At 36.1% G+C, this 21,212-nt stretch overlaps 1 protein-coding gene across 15 annotated transcripts in view; it reads left to right on the top strand.

The window, feature by feature from the left end:
• The window catches only part of FRYL (FRY like transcription coactivator), a 170,046-nt gene that overhangs the window by 73,956 nt on the left and 74,878 nt on the right, over positions 1 to 21,212 (top strand). For all 15 annotated transcript variants that reach the window (XM_017744378.1, XM_017744377.1, XM_017744379.1 and 12 more), the window contains 9 exons: positions 5,900 to 5,953; positions 10,392 to 10,531; positions 10,974 to 11,070; positions 11,653 to 11,732; positions 12,222 to 12,302; positions 12,762 to 12,930; positions 13,778 to 13,870; positions 17,356 to 17,454; positions 18,840 to 18,941. In XM_017744378.1, coding sequence (XP_017599867.1) covers positions 5,900 to 5,953; positions 10,392 to 10,531; positions 10,974 to 11,070; positions 11,653 to 11,732; positions 12,222 to 12,302; positions 12,762 to 12,930; positions 13,778 to 13,870; positions 17,356 to 17,454; positions 18,840 to 18,941 — 915 coding nt within the window. The remainder of the gene's footprint in view (positions 1 to 5,899; positions 5,954 to 10,391; positions 10,532 to 10,973; positions 11,071 to 11,652; positions 11,733 to 12,221; positions 12,303 to 12,761; positions 12,931 to 13,777; positions 13,871 to 17,355; positions 17,455 to 18,839; positions 18,942 to 21,212) is intronic.

The raw sequence follows: 21,212 nt of genomic DNA, 5'->3' as shown, positions 1-21,212 counted from the left end.
TGGGTGGCGCAACAAACAAAAACCAAAACCAACACAGCAAACAAAACCAACTTTTTTTTCTTAAACTTGGAAATTCGCTGTGGCTTGCAGAAGGCCAGCTCACAGAAAGCTTCTGTTGGCAGCCACTGTTTGCTGAAGTGTTCATGTGCAGAAGTGCATATGTGAGCATTTGAGCCCCAGTTTTGAAACTTTAGTAAAAAGTTTTCTTAAGAAGCAGTACAGAAGAACAGATATGGGGCTAAAACTGTTTTGTGGATTATGGAATCATCTTCAACTACACCCATTAGTAGATAAAAGGCTGAGGAAAACGAAAGATTCTTCGTACCTATTCTTTATATATATGCCTGTGTGTACCAGGCAAGCCTACAACACCTGCATAACTTGTCTCTTTGCTTTTAGACATCCAAAAAGGTCATGTATTCAGGAGGGGTTTATAAGAAAGCACAAAAACTTCATAGCAAAAGGAGCATACAAGTGATAAAGGGTACCTGGCTAAAAAATGAGAGGAGAGCTGTAGTGGCAGTGATGCTGTGGGTGGAAAGGCAGGTAGCTCCACTGTCCATCTGTGGGACAAATGCTGCTCCTCCAGCCCCGTTTCCATTCATCTGCTGAATAAACAGGGAGGGTGGTGCTTGACCAGAGGAACAGACTGCCTGTAATTGAGATGAGCTGAAGAGGGCTTTTCCTGCAGACGCAGCTAGTTTGGAGTTAAATCTAACCCAGAATACTGGTAGTAAGGTAAATATAATAGCCCTGAAGTTCACTTGTGCTGCAAAACTTGTCCCTAGAACAGATTAAACAAATCCTCTGTCAACCATCCCAGGTTGTGTCTCCTTGCCATGCTGTTGACTGTTAATTAAACAGATGTTTTTAAATCTGTTAATCATACAAAATTGAAATATCTTGCCAGATTAAAAATTAGAAACCCCATGAAACTAATGAAATAATGCGCTTTTCACAGAGGAGTGATTCCCAGCTCTGTGCCTGGTGAGGTTTTATGGTGATTGCATGAAGTCTACCTTAGTCAAGATTTTTTACTGATAAGAATCTGAAGTCAGTATTTTGTGTGTATACAGTGTGTATAAAATCCTTTAGGATAAGGTAAGAAATTACAAATACTACTAAAGTAGTCATCTATGAAGGTTTTAAACAGTTTCGTCTGGGTTCATTTGCTAAGCTGAATTCCTTTAAAGAAAATGTATTTTAATGGAATCAAATGTAATTTATATGTATAGCCAGCTTTCCTTATTTTATATTGGTGGGTGAGAAGGACTATTTAGAAAACCAGCAAATTAAGAGAGGTGCCAAAAGCTGTGCAAAAGTGAAACAACCTGAGCCTGTATAACATAAAGAGGTAGAAGGGAATCCTTAGGTGTCCCACTGCAAGGAAATACTAAAGCATTGAAGCAGCTTTATTTCTGTATGTAGAATTTAAGTACTGAACATTCAGTTCTAGTGTATGAAATATAAAAAGAAAGATACAAAGGCTGGAAGAGCACCAGAAAGACACTGATTGTGATTGGATAAAAGGCTTTAATGGAAGAGAGGAAAGCCCTTTATTATAGTGTGATTTGATTTTGTGGAATGACTTGGCTACAAACGAAAGCGTGGAGAATATATGTAGGGTTACATAAATCTTTAATGAAGCTAGAGTGTTGGGTGAGGTTGTTTGAGAGAATTTAAGGCCAGACCAATCAAAATTGGGAGCTAGACACTTCTTAAAACTTGAACATGCCAGTAGGGGAGCAAAAATTAATTAAAATATAAATTTAAAAAATGTTGCTGTGGATCAAGACAGCATCTCTGGGTGAGGGGTAGTATCGTTTTTGCTGGATGTATGGATTATGTTTAAAAGTAACTGACTTGTGATTTTAAAAATTAATGGAATGGTTTCTCTGGCTGTGAATTTTACCTACTTTCTTCTTACTAATTTAATTAAGAGTTCTCTGCTTGCAAAATTTTAATACCTCAGCATTTTCAAAGTTACAGGCAGAGCTTATCAGCAAATGCTTAAAATAAATGATTAAGTGAAAGTAGCAAGTGTAATGACAGGATGGAAGATCATCCTTTTAGTGAATTAATGAAATTAAACCACTTTTTTTTTTTTGAATCAGTTATTCTAAATCTTTTGCGGCTGTATGTAGTTTTAAAGGAAAAAAGAGCCCAAGAGTAGTCTTGTAGCCTAAAAAATACTCTTTCTCTGCTGAGAAATGACGCTGAGGAATGACACCAGCCTTCCCCATATGTGACATAAACCATACCAGTTAAAAAGATTAGTGATAAACTCAATTATTTTGTATTTTGTCAAGCTGCATGTAAGTATGGATGGTTAGAACTTAAGCAGAGAGTTTTATATGTGCCACCAAGTTGATAAGCTGCTGAATTACTAAACTGTAGTTGTCTCATGTTTAAATCAAAACTAGCAAGAGTATTTAAGCCTGTTACTAACACAAGCGATTTTATTCCATTGTGGAAATACTAAACGAGGCTCAGACTAGCACTGTACACTTTGCAAGTCTTGCCTACGTGCTTTCAAAAGCTGGTCTGAAGTAAAATTTAGCACAGTACTCTGTTTGCCCCTGGGGCAAGGATGCAGGCACTGCCCAGCCCTCAGGCTGGAGGAGTCGAGGCAAGCACAAGCATCCCTTGTCCTGTTTCTTTCCTGCAGCTTGGAGGACAGACAGAAGCACACTGGTCTGCTGCGCACACCTGAGCCACCCTGCTGAGGTGTGCTAGCCACCAGAGGATGGTGCCAGGGAATACTGGAGAGGGGCCAACGGGTGGTACCTTTTTCTATGGGTGCAGTTGTTTGCGCAGCACATGCACGTCTGTCTACATCATGATCCCTGCTGCCTGCCATATGTTGACATTTCTCCTTTACACAATGGATGCAAACTGCTCTTTGCTTAATGCAATAGCGTTTTGGGTTTTTCATTTCACTTGTAAAAGATAAATGTAGACCTATTATTTTCATCTCTCTCTGAACTTCAGGAAGTCAGGAAAATAAATCTTAAATTATTAATTCAGTTAGTATTTCCAGACCTTTACTTTGTGCTGTTGAATAGATTTTTGTAAATCATGTGAGATGGCTGGAGCCATGACAAAGCAGAGGTAGAAGAAGACATTGAAAGAAAATAAATTTTAAAGCCATACAAATAAATCAAAGGCCTTGATAAACCTGTGACTGGGTTCAAGAGTATTATTTGGCTGTCACCTTTTTTTGGTCAGTGTTACATTAACTCTACAGTGGTATTTACCTTTTAACAGTTAAGATCCTTAGTGCTGAGGAAACATAATAAGGTTATGAACTTGTAAGGTCTTTATTCTTTCTGACCTTAAAATCTTAAACATTTGATGTACAGAAGTGTGTAAATTAGTATGGATTATGGGAGGGAAGCTAAACTTTCAGAGCTATCTTTAAAAGTTTGCTCTCTATTGGCATGGATTTCAACTTCTTTCTCAAAAGACTTACAGATTATTTCACTTCTCTTTGATTTGTCATTCTTTTCTTTAACAATTTTTGGGTTTAGACACATGCAATGGGTATAGTGAACCCAGGGTTTCTTTATCTGTATGATAGTTTTGTAGTAGTATGGTGGAAACATGGTATGTTGGGAGATTGTATCCTAAGGAGGCTTAAGGAACCTGACTTTTCCCATCTTCTTACAAGAAAGTCACTTCTCCGTCTCCTAAGGAAATAGTTTTCTGGTTTTTCTCTTTTAGCTTAATTAGCAGTGATACAGTATTTGTATAGAGTGGAACATTTCTTGTGCTTCTGCTTTACAGATAAGGTAACAATTATTTGTGCAGTTTATCTGAAAGCATAATACAGATAACATGAATTCACCTACAGCAGGCGTTTCCATGTTGAAAAAAAGGGGGGAGGAGTGCTAGCTAAAAGGAAGTTCTGCTTTGCAAGTGCTCTCTGGAGCTTGTAGTATATGCTTCAAAATATAAATTCTCATAACAGTATTTTGAACAGATTTAGCATGTAAAATTACATTAATTTGAAAGAGTTAAGAAAGTGAAACCTTTCCCCCTTGCTTTTGAATAGACAGTGAAAGAATATTAACTAATATATCAGTTGATCAACAAATAGAGCTATTTCAGAATAATAAATGCATTTTTTAGAAACCCCCTTCTTAAATAATTTTTAATTTAGGCATACTGGAAGTGAACATAAATGGTAGTATTTTCCTAGATAATTAAGCAGATTACTTTGGATTATGGCAAGCGAAAATGACTTGTGAGTTGGTATCTGTATTATTTCAAATTATACTTTCAGAGTAAGGAAATGCTTTTTGCCTGGGCAATGTTGAATTAAAGTTTTCAGAGGCTGTAAAAGTTGCCTGATACTGTGTTCTTTTGAATACCAAATACAGCTGCATTTATAGGAGAAAATGCCGGATATTGTGCTGTATTTTCAAGATTACAATTAGGATAAGAAAAAATAAGTTGCCAGTTCAAACTTTGGATTTGGTACATGCAATATGAATTTTTATCTGTCGACCATATAGTCTGTCTCATAGCCTTGCAAGTGTTAATCACTGAGCAATGTTGACTTTCTAAGTTTTTGTCAACAGCCTGACAGCATGGGTGTTGTCTCATACTAAACTACTGAGCAGTTACTTTGTGCTGAGTTACAAGCTGTTGAGAGAAATACTGGCTATCGGTATTGCTCACACCTCCTTTTACATGCTAAACCAGGCAAGTTAACTACTTGAGGTACCTTGCTCCACAAAACTTCCTTGTTTGCTTACTGCAATCTAATGTGAGCTATTAACTCTTTACCCTGAGTACTTTTTCTACTTTTCTTGTGAAAGATAATATTTTGGACTCATTTATAATATTATTAAGTGAAGAGTAGTTTAAAATTTTTTAAAATAACAGAAAATGCTCCTCAGATCTTTATATATGTTACCGCTTTGCAGTGTGCCCTTAAAGCTGTTACTGTGGCACTTGGGTTCTTGGGTTGCTGTAAATCATTGACCCTCAGAGCCAGTGCACAGGACTCAGTGTTCCTTCTTCTTTTTCTTTTTTTCTTCCCCTTTTTTCTTCTTTTTTTTTTTTTTTATTCTTCCTGGGTTTTTTTCCTTTCTTCTTTTCCTCCCTATTTTCTATTTTTGTTTACTTTCCAGGGTACCTGAGCAAGTATAAAATTTGTATTTCTTGTAAGTGTATAATTTTGTACTCTACACAGTGACTAGTGAGAATTACTATTTACTATTAGAGTTCATGAATGTTTTGTTTCTGTAATGCTTTAATCCTTACTAAATTATTTTGTTAGGAATATAATTTAATTCTGCTTTTAACAGCGCAGTATGTCATATGCTACTGGTAGCAATAAATATTGTAATAAGTAAAATTCTAGTAATCGTGCTTCTTTTTGGTCCCTTACACAGTTATTTCAATTTAAAGCAAAGGATTATTCACATTCCTCTTTTCCTGGAGTAGGTCTTCTAGCTGTGTTTCATTGCAGTTCAGAAGAACTGATTGGATATGCAATGAACACTTGTCTTTGCCTTTATGAAGACATTTTAAAAATAATTATTGTAACTTAGAATAATTGCCCTATGTGAACATTAATACGCTTGTTAATCAAGATGGGAATGGCTTTCCTTCTAAGTTACACTTGACACCCACCACCAGCTGGTCCCTGTTTGGCCCTGACATTTTCTGTTTGTCAGTATTTCATGTTATTATTGTTTAGCTACTGAATTAATTTTTGGGAGTATGCTTCACATCTCCAGAAATGTTTCTATCTGAAAAGCAATGTAAATATTTGCATTAAAAGTTATTTCTTTATTCTGTAATAGAACTGAGAAAGAAGGAATCTATCTTTGATGATAGTCAATTACATTGTGAAATGCATGTTTCTTTTTTTTTTTTTTTTTTACAGGAAAAGCTCTTGTCCAGATCTCTTCAAAGAGGTGAAGATCTTCAGTTTGATCAGGTAGGAGACATATAATTGAAGGCAACTTTTATTGGATTAAGGTGGGCTCTCTTTTTGCAGAATATTGGTTCCACAGCTGTAATAACTTAGAACATCCACTTCTGAATCTGTGTCAGAAGATTTAGACTCTGAATGTTAGTTAGACTTTATTTTCCATTGTAGACTATGATAGTAAAAACCACTAGAGTAGGTAATTTTTTGAAGGTTGCAGGGAAAACTGGTGGAAGAAAGATGCCGAAATGTGCTAGTGGGCAGAGAGTCTTAGTTTATTTCTACTATCACTTATTGTTTGAGTGTTTGGGGCTATGTTTTTATAAACAAACAGTGTTAATTGTATTTCAGTAACACGGCTTTTACTGAGGGCTTTTTGATTCTATGGCAGAACCTGTAGGGTAGATTAAAAGTGTTACTTTGTCCTTTGCTGAGAATATAGATACACTGCTAGGCAATCCCATTTCACTTACTCTCAGTGAACTGTGTCTGGCATGACTCTCTGCTGAATTTACTCATATTTATTGTCTGTATTTCTAATTCTTCAATAATACAGGCATGTTTGTGTCCCATAACCACTTTCTTGCAATGGAGAGGCAGCATTCAGAGGAAGCCCCATTAATTGCCTGTTGTGTTCTTGACTGTTACTAAATAGCATCTACTGTATGAAGCTCAGTGTTCTGTCCATATCTTTTGTAACTGAATTTTTTGGCTCACGCTTTCCATTACTCTTTGGATATAGGTATTAGACATTGCAGTGAAATCCACGGACCTGCCTCTACTTTTCAATGAGTAGCCATCCATGAACCTCTTTTCTGTCCTCCCAAAAGAGGCAAATAGTAGCATGTAATATTTTGTGTACAGTTTTCTTTTCAAAGAAAAACAAATGGAAAACCACCACCAAAGATTTCAGACAGCCCTTTAATATCTTCTAATCTAACCTGCTGCCTTTATCTCCTAAATGGACGTTTACTCATAAGCAAGGGAAGTGGGTAAGGGGGAAGGGTTTAAATTCTTTGGTAGCTACAGGATATGATATTGTTTTAAAGCTAACCAAAACCTAAAAAATAGGCATGATAGGGATGATCTAGGAAAATATATAAATCAGTACTATTTTTAATTTTTTCTGCTAACTGGGTCCCCCTTCCTACTGCAATCCTTTTCCTTACTTAAGGATGTTTTCTATAAATCACTAGTTGTCATTTATTAAACTAGAGAGAAGTTCTAAACACAGGCTGAGTGGAGAGAAATAAAAAATAAAATACTTAACTTTTAAAATTTGGTAATATAGAAACAAACTAGTTTCCCTGAAAATACAGTGCTTTCAAAAAAATGGTTTTGATTGTGTGTATATATATGTGTATGAGTTCTTATTTTGTTCTTTTGTTATTTGTAATCTACTTTGGATTCATTGAGATCTGAATTTTAATGCAACTGAATAACTGCTTTAGACAGAACTGAATGGCTGCCTTATGGTGACAGGGATTGGGAACTTTGTTAGGGAATTTTGCACATTGTTTGGCAAAAGGAATTAAGACTGCTTCTCTCTGTTCGTTGCTCAATGTATAAAACCCTTTTTAAGAACAATTCTCCAGCAGTGCAGAAGATTACCGATTTAAAAAGTGATTGGCAAAGCGTGGGAATGAGGAGGATCCAGAGGTCACAGCCACAGCATTCAGCAGAGACGCTAGAGCTGTTGCTGGGCCAACCTTGTTCATCCAGAGGTCTTTATGGAGCCAGGAATCTGAGTCTAAAATGTGGCTTTACCTGTTCTGATAATGGGGTCTGAGCTAGTAAGTGTTGTACTTTGTGAATAAAGGGAGCATGCTTGGAACACAAGAGAGACTTTGGGACTAAGGTGGTATCTAATTAAGACTTGTTCTCTCAGCTCAGTAAGTGATGAGAAGAGGGATGGAGGGGGAGGGCATGTAGTGTTGCCTGCCCCTCTAATGAAAAAGTAAAATAATGTTTAATGGCATTTTAAGTCATTTTTGTTGGAAGCATAACCAGATCAAGAGGGCTGCTATTAAAACCAAGTGTGAAAAATCAATAGCTTTTAATTTTCAAACAGTAGAAATTTTCTGTTTGTCATTCAGTTTCTTAATTGGCACAATAATAAAAATTCAGCTAAAAGAGATGAAATTTTGGAAAATGAGAAGAAAATTCGTATGTTGATATACTTGTGAACTGTTAAAAATGTTAGCATTTTAGTACCAGCGCTTTCCCTTTATCATTCCTAGCACATCAGGAAGCTACTGGACAGGAGGTTTTTTATAGAGCATATATTGCATTTCTTAAAATATTTTTGCTTGTACAGCTTGAAACTGAAATAGCTTGTATTTTTCTTTTTTTGTTTGTTGTAGGAAACATACTTGGCAATTTCCTACTCTTGTCCTAAGACAGCAAAACTTTATGATCACACAGAAGCCTGTCTTGGCCTTCTCAGTGACTGAAAGCAGATGTGTGTGAGGTTCAGGCTTGTTCATGGTTAGGCACAACCTGAGTGATGTTTTCAGGATCAGGATTTTGGCCAAAGCTGGAATTTGTGCTCTAGCATCTTACTGTAATTTGGCATCTCTCTTTTTACCTCTCACTGTGCTGTTGGATATGTTATGTGAAGCAGTAAGCAGTATGTTACATCCTTTAAGACTTGAGCAGGATTTGCTGTTTCATTCTAAGGAACTGAAGTATACGTCATGATGACTATTGCAGCCCTGTCCTCCTGGGTATTATAGGAGCACTCCTTGTCTGGATTGCTGCTTTCAACCTAGGCATAATGTAATGCTAAAATAAAAGAGTTTTCTTATTTAAGAAATATAATGTATATTTTTAATATAAGAAATTCTTTTTTTAATATAAAATGATTTTGAATTTAGTATCCAAGCAGTATAGTAATTATTTTAAATGAGAAATAGCTGATGTTCTGCTTAGATGCTATGCAATATGAGCAAAGATGTCATCTTCCTGGTAGTTCCAGTGCCTTTTCATTAGAATGCTAAGAATGCAAAACTTGGCAGGAAATAAATAGTTATTATGCAAAACTGACATTTTATTTTTCAAGAGGAAAATGCTTTATTATGCCAGTAGTTTCTGGGTTTAGCACTTTACCAATGACATTTTGAATGCATGTGATACATGCTTGTTTCTGTGGAAGCCAACGTAAATTGCCTAACTACTGGAACATTTATGAATGGTAGTTGTATTGGTAAACTGTGTAAACTTGCAGGAAAACCTAAGGAAAAAGTTTAGTAAAGCTTAAAATGCGGCTTGCTTCTTTTTCTTCTGCTAATAAACCCATCAGTTCAGAACACTATTTAATTCTTGTGACTTGTATAACTGACTGGTTAAGAACCTCAGTAATGTATTCAGAAGATTGAAAGAGGTGAGAGGTCCTTTTGAGGTTTCCTCGTGGTTAACTCATCCCCATCCCTTCCACAAGCCTAAAAACGCAAGATGCTTCAAACGAAGAAAAAGAAATAATAGCATTAATGTTATATCAGAACATGTAATGCCATAGTATTATGTTGTTATCTGGAATCGTGAATAATAAATAAGTTACTGCATGAGCATGGCTTCTAGTAAAACCTCTTGTTTGAAAGATCCAAGAGGTGAGTAATACATGGCATTAGTGAGCCATGTGAGATGAGTGGTAACTCTCCCATTCCAGCCTGTGTTTTGGGAATGGGCCTGCTCCCTGCTGCCTCCTGGAAGCAAGTTGATAATGGCATTATGCTGTCTTCAGTCATTCTTCTCCTTGCCAAGCTGGGGTACTTATGAGTCCTCTTAAAGTTTTTAGTTAAAGGAAGCCTTGGAGGATTTAAGTTTAATAACATCTTAAAGTCTTCCTTCTGTAATGGTTTCTATTGCCACATATGTTGCACAGATGAGTTTACTACTCATATGGGTTTTCTGAAAGAAAGCAGTAGATAGGGGAGTTGTACTAAAAGTAAATATAGCTTGAGACCTGGACCAGTCAGATGTATTAAAGGCAATGTAGAATATCTAAAAGGCTCTTATTTTTGTTTATATAATAACCAAAGAAGCAGGTTTTCTAAAATTATATACTTCCTCAGTTTAGGAGGGTTGCCTCTTACCTGTCATTTGTGATGTGAAGGTGTGTATACTTCAGAGATACATACAGCAACACTCAGGGACATCCTAAAACCTCTGCTGTTTCCTCAATGGTTTTATGCATGTTATATATGTATAAATTTGTCATTTTGTGATCCCTGTGAGCTTTGGAACACTTTGCTGGAATTTATTATAACAATGGACTTAGTGTATGATATTAACAGTAATTGTCCTAGGTGAAAATGACTATTAAGTTGCCACTTTGTGAAGTTTCATGATATATGTTTTTTAACATTAAAAAGCACTTTGAAAGAATAATTAAACTCTAGGATTTTTTTTGCTTTATCATGCTTAAGTATTTTTCTTACTCTTTCAGTTGATAAGCTCTATGAGCTCAGTAGCAGAGCACTGTCTCCCCTCCTTACTACGCACCTTGTTTGACTGGTACAGGCGTCAGAATGGAACAGAAGATGAATCTTATGAATATAGACCTCGGTCAAGCACAAAGTCAAAGGGGTAAGAGTTTTTCTTGCACAAGTCTGATTTTTTTGTGCTTTCTCATAAGAAAATGTGTGCTTTGTACTTCTGTGACAAGTATGTTGTGTTTGGATTTGTCCATACCTAACTTCGTGTAGAAAGAACACAGACTTCTTTGAGGTAGTATATTTAACTCGTGTAGATGATATGCATGAAGTGACTTAATGGTTTTGGTGTGGATATGTCATTGGATACTGGTAATTCCAAGCTAGTTTGTCCCTTTTCAAGTTGTTTTGACTGTTGGCAGGTCCTTTCACGAGGAGGGGGCAAGATACCAGTGCCAAACCCCCAAGTCTTTCCAACTATCCATTTTATACACATCTGCAACAGTGATTATGTGAAAAACAATGCAGACATTGTCTCTGCAATATTTGTGTTCAGGCTTGTGTATGATACCTGCATTCTTGGTTTCTTATTTTAGGGATGACCAACAACGTGAAAGAGATTATCTACTTGAAAGGAGGGACTTAGCTGTAGATTTCATTTTTTGTTTAGTTTTAATAGAGGTTCTAAAACAGGTAAGCTCTTTTGCTTTGGAAAATTAATTTTAATACTTTGCTTTTAATGTTGGTTTTGATCATTTCCTTCAAATTTTTATTTTAAAAACTAGAACGTGTCTATGATGAGCATATGCGAGGCTGTAATTATACTCTCAGTTACATAAAGCCTTTGGCCTCTCCTGTCTTTTCTTTACATGCCTGCATTACCTCAGTTCATATGTCTTGGAAAGCTGCTGATGTACTGCAAAAAGCAAAACTGTGAAAAATAACATTTTATTTATGTTCAGTACCCTTTGTCAGCTTAAATGTTTTTGAAATAAAGGGTGAAATTGTTGAAGAATGAGACTAAAGTGTCACCTAAAAAATTAGAGAAGCTATCTAACTTTGCTTAGAATTATCCTCATTTGGCTAAGAATGCCACTGCAGATGGTGTAGATGTTCATATATTGCAGAATTAGTGTGATACATGCCAGCAAAGGATGTGTCCTTGGACACTGGTGGGAGAGATTTCTGCAGGGCATCTCGCGGTACTGTTTATTTGCTTCATACATACATGTATGTATAGGTGCTACATACATGTACATGTTATGTGCATTTCAGATACCTGTTCATCCAGTGCCAGATCCTTTAGTACATGAAGTTCTAAACTTGGCTTTTAAGCACTTTAAACATAAGGAAGGGTAAGTTTCACTTGTGTACTTTAAAATATTTTGTATTTCCAGCCTGTGCTTGATTGTTGTGATTGCTCACCTTTGCCTCGCATGTAACATGTTGGTGATAATACCAGTGTAAATGAACACTACTTGATGTCTTTAAATTGAAAACGTATCTTGAAAGAACACAGCTCTATTCAATGTAACACTGAGTTTATTTTGCCTAGAATATACAGAATGATTTGCATATGCAGACACAGTAAGAAAAGTCTGCGTTTGGATAACTACAGTAAAATTTCTATCCAGAATATGTTTCTTGTGAAATAAGAAATGAAACATTACTTTAGATGTCCACCCGTGCATTTTATGTTTGAATTGAATTGTTTTTATGGTAATAATTTGCCTTGCTAGGGAACAACCTTTTCATTTGTAATTGAGAGCTTGCTTTGGGTTTAGAAGATCAAAATTGTATTTAATGCGGTTTTTTCCATTTATTGGGGGTTTTTTTCTCTTTAGGTATTCAGGAACCAACACTGGGAATGTGCATATTATTGCAGACTTATATGCAGAAGTGACAGGGGTTCTTGCTCAATCAAAGTAAGTTCAGTCTCTAACTCTTTGTGTTCAGGGACAAACCAATGTAGACTTAAAGACTATTTAATACAGCAGAATCTATTAATGTCCCCAGTAACTAATCCTGTAAGTGTCAAGTGTAGCCAGGTGTAGTCTGTTTGTCTTATGTTCCTGCACAGTAAAATTGAACAAATCAAGAAATGATCTTTAGTACAATTGCTTTGCAGTCAGCTTGTTAGGGGCAAGGAAAGGAAGACCCTGTGCCAGTCAACTGTTGTTTAGTTAACTGGTACATTCTAATGTGCTGATCATTGTAGGCATTCTTACATGCCTGGATTTGAAGTATCAGGGTTCATCTTGCTTGCGTTTCTCATACAGTAGCTGCTGTTACCGCTACAGACTAAAGAAATTGGTTCAAAATTATAGACCTCATACAAAAGTAACTAAGAATGCACATAATTGCCATCTGTAACCCTTGTTCAGGTTTCAAGCTGTTAGGAAGAAGTTTGTCACTGAATTAAAGGAACTGCGACAAAAAGAACAGAGTCCTCACGTAGTACAAAGTATCATCAGTTTGATTATGGGAATGAAGTTTTTCCGAGTAAAGATGTATCCTGTGGAGGATTTTGAAGCATCATTTCAGTTCATGCAGGTAAACGAAGGTTATAGAAAACTGGACTGAGTATAATTTTAAATGTTTAAGTCATGAAGCTACAATGACACGTGCTGTGATCAGTCACTCACTCTACTTGTGTGCCATCCTTCATCCTTTTCTGTTCAGTCAAGTTTTCAGGGGTGTGAATTATTTGTTTCTCTGCAGTTTGTGAGTACCCAGCATCAGGAGAAACCTTTCACAATTGTCTCAGTAATGTGGCAAACCTGTAATGTACGAATTTTAAGACTGAATGAAAATGGGTAGCAATGAAATAATTTTCTGTCTTTATGAAAGCAGTGTATTAAAGAAAAAGAATTATTTGATATATCATTTTCTTAACAGATGAAATGTCAAGACATACTTTTCTTTAGAAACACCTACTATGGATTATTTATTGTGTATGGAACATTTAATTATCATTCATTTTCTTTGCATCAAAGTCCTTTGAAAAGGAAAACTAGTATATAAAAATAAAGTATAATTTTCTAATAATTTTAATAGAGATAAGCATTAATTTTTTTAAGCTTCAGAATAATCTGAGGGAAAATGTGCTTATTTATATTCTGTTGTATTCTGAGTAATCTTTATATTCTGAGTAAAAAGTAAATAGCTATCTGGTATTACAAATGTTCTTTCAATTTATTGAGGTGTATTGCTGGGCAAACAGATTTTAAAGTTTCTTACATTTTGTGAAGTTGATACTGTTAAGGAATATAAGACTAACTAATACATTGCATGTTTTAAATTAAAACAGGCAGCTAATGTTATACTGCTAGGGTTTTTTATGGCATAGTTTTGTTCGTATTCCTTTTTCTAATTATTTTTCTAATGTTTTCTTACTAAGGAGTGTGCTCAATACTTCCTGGAAGTAAAAGATAAAGATATAAAACATGCACTTGCTGGTTTGTTTGTGGAAATTCTCATACCTGTGGCTGCTGTAAGTATTTTAACCCCCCCCTGCCACACTGTTCCTCCCACATTAAATTGGGCTCTCATTATTAAAATTGCTTCAATTAATCCTCAAAATATTACATTTTTTTAGATTCAAAAAGATGTCTGGTACCTAAGGAGGGCTTACAAGAAGGCTGAAGAGGGACTTTTTACAAGGGCATGTAGTGATAGAACAAGGCTGAACAGCTTTGAACTGAAAGAGGGTAGGGAGGAAGTTCTTCACTGGGAGAGTGGTGAGGCACTGGAACAGGTTGCCCAGAGATGTTGTGGATGCCCCATCCTTGGAAGTGTTCAAGGCCAGGTAGGATGGGGCTCTGAGCAACCTGGTCTAGTGAAAGGTGTCCCAGTCCGTGGCAGAGGGGGGAGTTAGAACTAGGTTATCTTTAAGGTCCCTTCCAACACAAACCGTTCTGTGACTGTTAAGTAGATTACAATCACCTTCACGGTCTTAAAGGGAGATATGTTGGCGTGTGTTTTAGCTAGTTTCCAAAGTTTTTTCAGAACTTAAAAAAATTGTCTGTTTTCTAGACACCTTTATTATCAGACCATTGTGTAATTTTGTACATGCTCTAAAAATTTGAAATTTCCTTGGTTTAATATTTGTTTTCTCAAGGGTCTTGTTGACTCTTCTTTGTTAGCTGAAACCTGTTAAGCTCTTTCTAGAATAAGCTGAGATACATAACATTTTTGCAGTCTGATAAGGAGAGTGTGAACTCTTATGCAAGAAGGAAGAATGTATGTTTTGGCTAATTAAATAAAAATCATTCGTAGAGGTGAATGTCCGCTAGACTTAATCCTTCAAGTGGAAGTGCAGTCCATTGTCTCCTGTGTGTGCTTTAAATCTAAAAGTAGAAATTTCACACAGCAGCCATGAACAAGGAAAAAAATCCTTGATATCATCACAGTGTTGGATGTACAGTGGCTGTAATGCTGCTTGTGAGAATGTTTCAGTCAAGACAGGCTCTCTTTTCTCCCAGGCTGCTCTGCTTGGCTGTGTGAAGCTTGTTCAACAGGTCAAGAAGAAATAATGGCACCTGAGTATACATACTTCAAGTTGACATTTATCACAACTCAGTTAATTTCTTCATAGTAGATTGATATTTGGTATGATTGTTGTCTAAAATGTTAGTCGTATTAGCAGATGCCAGGCCGCACTGTGTTTGGCATGCAGTTCCAAAAATGGCAGGTTGTGGTTCTATGTTGCAACTAATCATAGGGACGTATCTTGCTATATGTGGAGAACTGGGACATGTAGATCTTGTTTAGTAAAATGGGATCTACAAAGACAAGCACGCTGGGTGGGCATCCCATCTGAGCAAGATCATAGGAGAAAGAAAGATAACTCTCTCTGAACTCTTCATCCTCTTTTAAATAGTTTACCTTGCCCTGGGCCATGGGCAAATGCTTCTTTTCCTTCCCTGCTCTGAGTCATGGTTTTTTGGGGGGGGGTTTGGGTGGGGTTTTTTTGTTGTTGTTTGTCGGTGAGTTTTTTGTTTTGGCTGGTTTTGTTTGGTTGGTTAGGTTTGTATTCTTGGGGGTTTGGGGTTTTTTTTTAATGTTTAAATTAGAAAGGAGACAATCTTTTTTCATAAGACATAACTAGAAAGAGGTAGTTCTAGTAACTGTTTATTGGAAGAAGTTTTGATCTTACCCAGGCATGCTTACACTCTTCTAGAGAAGAATATCTTGTACTATTAAAGAGTGAACACATTTTGTTGTTTTGAGTTCCATATTTGCTTGGCAGTTGGTGTGGGAGTGCCGAAACTACTTAGCATTTAGGTAAATGCAAATATTAGTTTGCAGAATCATAAACATGGTGAAAACTGCCCTTACAATATGAGGAAGAAGCAGCATTTGGGAGTTGGGACTATCTGGTGGCAAGGGTGGAGGCAGGAACGCCGGCTGTGCGGAGCACTTGTGGTGGTGTGTGATCCCTTCCTACAAGCACAGCCTGAATCAGCGCTTCAGACAGTTGGGGAGGGAGGCTTGATCTTTCCTTCTGTCTCATTGAGTGTCTAATCATTTCATACAAATGGAGCTTCTTAAATAGAAGCAAAGAGCCTGCTTCCAGAGTGAGGTGCAGTTGAGCAGGTTAGTCATTCTCTTGAAAGATGTGAGATGCAAGTTTGAATATTTTTGATGCGGCTGAAGGAATTGAATGTAGATTTTTCTGTATCTTGGATACAGAAAATCACTCAAGTGAAGAAGCTGTTGGGTTTCAGCATTGAGACTTTACTGTCATTCTCTTGCTTAGTCATTCAGGCATTTTAAGAAACCTGACCTGATTTGGACCCTGCAGGTATGACGAATCACAGCACACTTTGTGGCAGGGAAGTTAGGGCTGCTCTGAAAGCCTAAGGTTATATCCCAAAGCAACAATGTGGTGATGACAGCAACTGACTGATTTCTCATGTGGAGCTAGCAGAGTACTAATCAACCTATAGCTTAAGAATAGCAAAAGATAAATAATCTGGTACATCAGAAGTGATTTAAATTGTAACTACTTTCTCAGTTCTTCTTGGATCTGTACACATTACAGAGATACATGCTATTTTTATGCTTCTACATCATGAATGTTTTTAGAGTGTTCTTAGCAAGGTGGGCATGATTTTTCTTTATATAGTGTTAGTTGATATGTCTATATAATATTAATAACTACAAATAACAAAAATTATCTTACATTGTTAGGAAATTATATGTACAGAGGACCTCTTCCAAGAAAAGCAAATTCAGTCTCCAACATCCCACCCTTCAATTTGATAAATAAAGCAGAAACAGGTTAAAACAGTAGGTTGAGAGTATTGTTTAAATGGATCATCATAGGTATCCGGAGAGAAGCCTAAGAGCCTTGCAGAGGTTTCAGTGAAGAAGGTGATAGCTGCCTGGGTTGTGGAAGGAAACTTATTCTGTGTGCAAGAACAGAGCAGGTCAAAAGGATGCAGGGCTCCATGTATGTTCCATTAATTCTGAAAGCTGAGCAAAGACAACTTGCATGATTGGTTGACTGGTAATCCTGTGGATTATTTCTTAAATTTTCAGTTTTTAGTATTGGAGGACGAAAAAGAAAACAGGAGCAGTTAAGAGGGGAACTGTTAAAGTTACAGATACTAATTTTTTAAATAAATGAAAATATGCATATGAAGAGTTTCAATGTAGTTTTTGTTAGTTGGTATCAAATACATTTTCTTCTTTAAGTGTGGAACGGAGACCACATTCTTAAAGCTTTTTTTTGTAGTGGACTGTTTTGCTGGGGTGTATGTTTGTTTTAATTGTTAATTTTAGCTGTGTGGTTGTAGTGTTTGGCATGATTTCTTATGCTTCTGTTTATATTTCAGATAAATACACTCAAATGCCTTCCTAATGTAAAATGTAACTTTTGAATGGTTTTAAATTAGTAAACATATTAATGTATATTTAAATGGCCTTCTGTGTAAATTTTTCAGCCCATTAATTTGTGTATTTTTTTAATAGGCTGTTAAAAATGAAGTGAATGTGCCATGTTTGAAAAATTTTGTGGAGATGCTTTATCAGACTACCTTTGAATTGAGTTCAAGAAAGAAGCACTCGCTGGTATTTTAAAGAAATATTTCAACTTCTCTATTTTGTTCATCTTAGGCTCTTAAGCTAGTACACTATATGAGGAAAAGCTTATCAGCCATATTAATTTAAATCTTAATGTCTCAGTATAATTAAATTCCCACAGTGTATGTGTGTTTGTTCTAATTCTGCTTTGTTTCTTTGTGCAGATATGTGCTCTTGTTATCTCATATGTGAGATTGTCTTAAAATCAGTACTTGTTTTTGATTATTTTAGTGGGTTTTAGCTGAGTTATTTAACCTAATTTTTTTTAATAAAAACCTTGCATTCAGAGAGTCTGAATATATTTAAATTAGGGTTAATTAAAAGATGCAAGTGTCAGACAAGACTTTTCCAGTAAAATAGCGTCCTCTTAATAGCCCTGCTCTGTCTCCTCTTCTTGTTTTTCTTTTTCCAATTTTTTTTTATTATCTCTTATTTATGCACTATTTGGTTATTTTTGATGACTATGGCAGCCATGTTTCAAGTCAATTCACTTCACTTTGCTGAAAATGTAGAGCTAATTTTTGCATTTCAGTTGGTATATTCAGTAAGTGCAAGTGAATTTAAAATGTTTTATTCTCACTTTCATGTCAGGGACAAGCTTTACTTTCTAGTATTCTGCACATATAAAGCATATATCATTGTATTGGTTAAACTTCTTATGTAAGAAAAACATAAAGTGGTTGATGTTAGTATTAAAAATATTTTATTTATGAAGTTAGAAACATTGTATCAGAGTACAATTTACCTACTCATCCTTTAATTTTGCTTCATAACAAGCAAATCTGCAGTCAGATTTGGTACTAATCATCATTATGTGTTAAAGTACGTGGTACGTAAACAAATCGTATGTTACTAAAGCATAGCTAAATCATACTCTGCATATTCACAGATTTATTTAAATTAAATTATATCATGGCTCATTCCTTGCTAAAATTAGATCTTGAGTAGAAGTAGCATTTCTGACATCTTAGTCTGCCTCAGTTTTTACTGAGTTGATGTTTTTCCTGAATATTCTTGGAGGCAGTTCACCTGCCCAGCATGTAGGACTACATGAATTGAGACTTGTGATTGCAGGGAAAGCATGAGTATTGTATGAAGGGTCAGACTGCTCTCAGTCCTTGTTGGAGATCAGGCCTTGCTGGGGGATGAGCTTCACCTTGGTGTCACTGCTGCAGTCTGACACCTTGAGCTCTTACAGCACCCGGAGGTTACCCAGGGCGCTGTGCCTGGCACGAGTGTCCCAGTGCAGGGGAGAGGCTGCCATGCAGTGCCAAAACTGAGAGTGAGAGGCAACAACCGTGTGTCTCAATGTACAACACTTAGGAGGTCTGAAAAGAGCAATTTGATCAATTCTTTTTCCCCCCTACTCATAGGCTTTGTATCCATTGATCACCTGCCTGTTGTGTGTCAGTCAGAAACAGTTTTTTTTAAATAACTGGCACGTTTTCCTGCAGAACTGTTTGTCACATCTAAAGGTAAGAATCCTTTTTAATTTAGGAACTGTTGCAAATCACTAGCATTTATTACAATATGTTCTCAGCATTTTTATGCCAAATAAACAATGACTAATATTTGGCTGTTTAAAAGGACACTGAAATACTTTTCTAAAAAGAAATTAAATGGTTTGAGTCTCTGTATTAAACTTAGTAGTAAGTTTTTGTGATACTATGTCATGTTGGAAATACGTGTGGTCCCCGTGGGGATTATAATTTTTATTGAGTAAAATCTGCAGAAGTGTCTGCTAATAAGGGCTATTCATGCCAGAGAAAATACAACCTGTAATTCTTAGTGTGCAAATTAGATGTGAGAAAATAAGTGACTTGTCTGCTCTTCTAAGTAGAATGTATAGGAAGTGCAAAATTTCTCTCTCTTATTCACTTACTGAAGGAATAGAAAATGAACTGTGACACCAGAAAAGATGTTATATCTACAGCCTGTGATACATATTTTAAAAAAACAATTACAGTGTCCCTTTAACTTGTGACTTCTGTTGATATAATTGTAAGCATCAATTGGTTGATAAAGACATCAAGATACTTACAAATTAGTGACTTCCTTGTAGCATTAGTTGTTGTACATGTTCTTTCCTTGATTATGATTAACATTATTCATGATTTTGCCTAATGTATTGATTTTGAAAAGGCTAATAAATTCTTTGATCCTCCTTCACAACATTGATTCTGGTTAGGTACGAGTGACAATTCTGAAGCTTATTCGTAAAATACAAAAACCGGCATGAGGTCAAAAGGAAAACGGTTTAGCTGCTTGGATTGTTTTTAAGGGTCATTTTGTTCTTACAACATCTTTCACACCTTTCTGTTGCTTGTTGGGTTCTGTATATTTTTCATCTAACATTATTGCAGTTCTTTTGCAATATTTGCCTTGATTTTTGTTTTGTGGTTTATTTTGCTTACGGAGGCTGCTTGTGCTTTTGTTTTTAAAGCTTTTAAAAAAACTCCTTACAATCTAGGAGTTGCCTTTTTCTGGCATAATGTCCATTGCTGATAATGGATGTATTAAAACTATAAATGCCAGTGAGTTTAACTGATAGTTGCTGAGCATGCATTTTATATTTTACTTAGTTTTGTTAACCACTAACAGCTTAACACATTTACTGTAAGGCTCTATTCAGCAGAAATTCCACATACGAATTTCTGCAGTTCAGAATTTGCAGTGTTATGATGCTATGCCATCAATGAGTTCTTTAGGATATTTTATGGTTTGGTTTAATTTGGCACACCAAATACTATCAAGTTTTTTGGGTGCCTACCTAGTTCAGAAACTTTGTTGAGCTTAATCTTGAAAAATACACCCCCACTGTCCTCATGTGTCTTATGAATTAATGTGTTCCTTTGTTTCTGAAGCTAATTAAATGCATGCACTCTGTAATAAGTAATCTCATTAATTTATAAATCTGAATTTCACAGCAGTTTAGTCTTTTAGATTCCCCTTCCCCATTTTATTTCCTGATTTTCTAATGACTAAAATTATTTTATTTGCAGTTATTTAAATCTGTAAAATAAAATAAGAAATTCTGAATCCATTGCCTCTAGTGTCTTTGTAACTAATAAAGTAATTTTGAGAGTTACTAGGAGATACTTAGAGCAATAATAGAATTCATCTACCCCTACTGTATTTGTTGACATTAACAAATTAGGAATTGAAATAATGATAACACTTAGAGTCTGTCACAGGGATATTCTGTGAAGAGTACAGGCATGCTAGCAAGTCACCAAGAGGTAGCATAGGTCGTGGATTCATGGTGCTCTCTTTATTCCCTGGTGATTGCCCACTGCAAACTCTTACTTAGCCACGAACAGCGTGTCGCACTTTGGTGACTGAAATAAGCCATTTCCTGTTTGCCATGGTGTGAAAGCTCACACCTTTGCAGTTGCCCCATAGTACCTGATGCAGAGTTTGTTCATACCCTGCCTTACCTTCTGGTGCTACATTAAATTTGATAATACTCCTGAGAGTGCTCTGAATTCTAAACCTGGCAGTATTTATGGCCTTTGTAAACTCTCTGTGCTGGGTTTCAGTGCACATTGCCTTTAGTTATCCTCAAAGCAGGCTTAGTGTGTGGTGAGAACATCCTAGCTGTGCTGAAAGGAGGAAACCTAGTGGTCTGGACCAATGCAGATAGCACATCAGTGAGTTGTAAGAGTCAGTTTAGACCAGGAGTGTACTAAAGGGCTTTTTTTTTTTTTTTTATTATATTTTTTAGCTTGCTTTTTTCCTACAAACTG

This window comes from Corvus brachyrhynchos, unplaced genomic scaffold (assembly GCF_000691975.1).
Source record: "Corvus brachyrhynchos isolate BGI_N302 unplaced genomic scaffold, ASM69197v1 scaffold17, whole genome shotgun sequence".
Classification (NCBI taxonomy): Eukaryota; Metazoa; Chordata; class Aves; order Passeriformes; family Corvidae; genus Corvus; species Corvus brachyrhynchos.
Note: the sequence above shows the minus strand (reverse complement) of the source record. Positions and strands in the feature narration are given on the sequence as shown.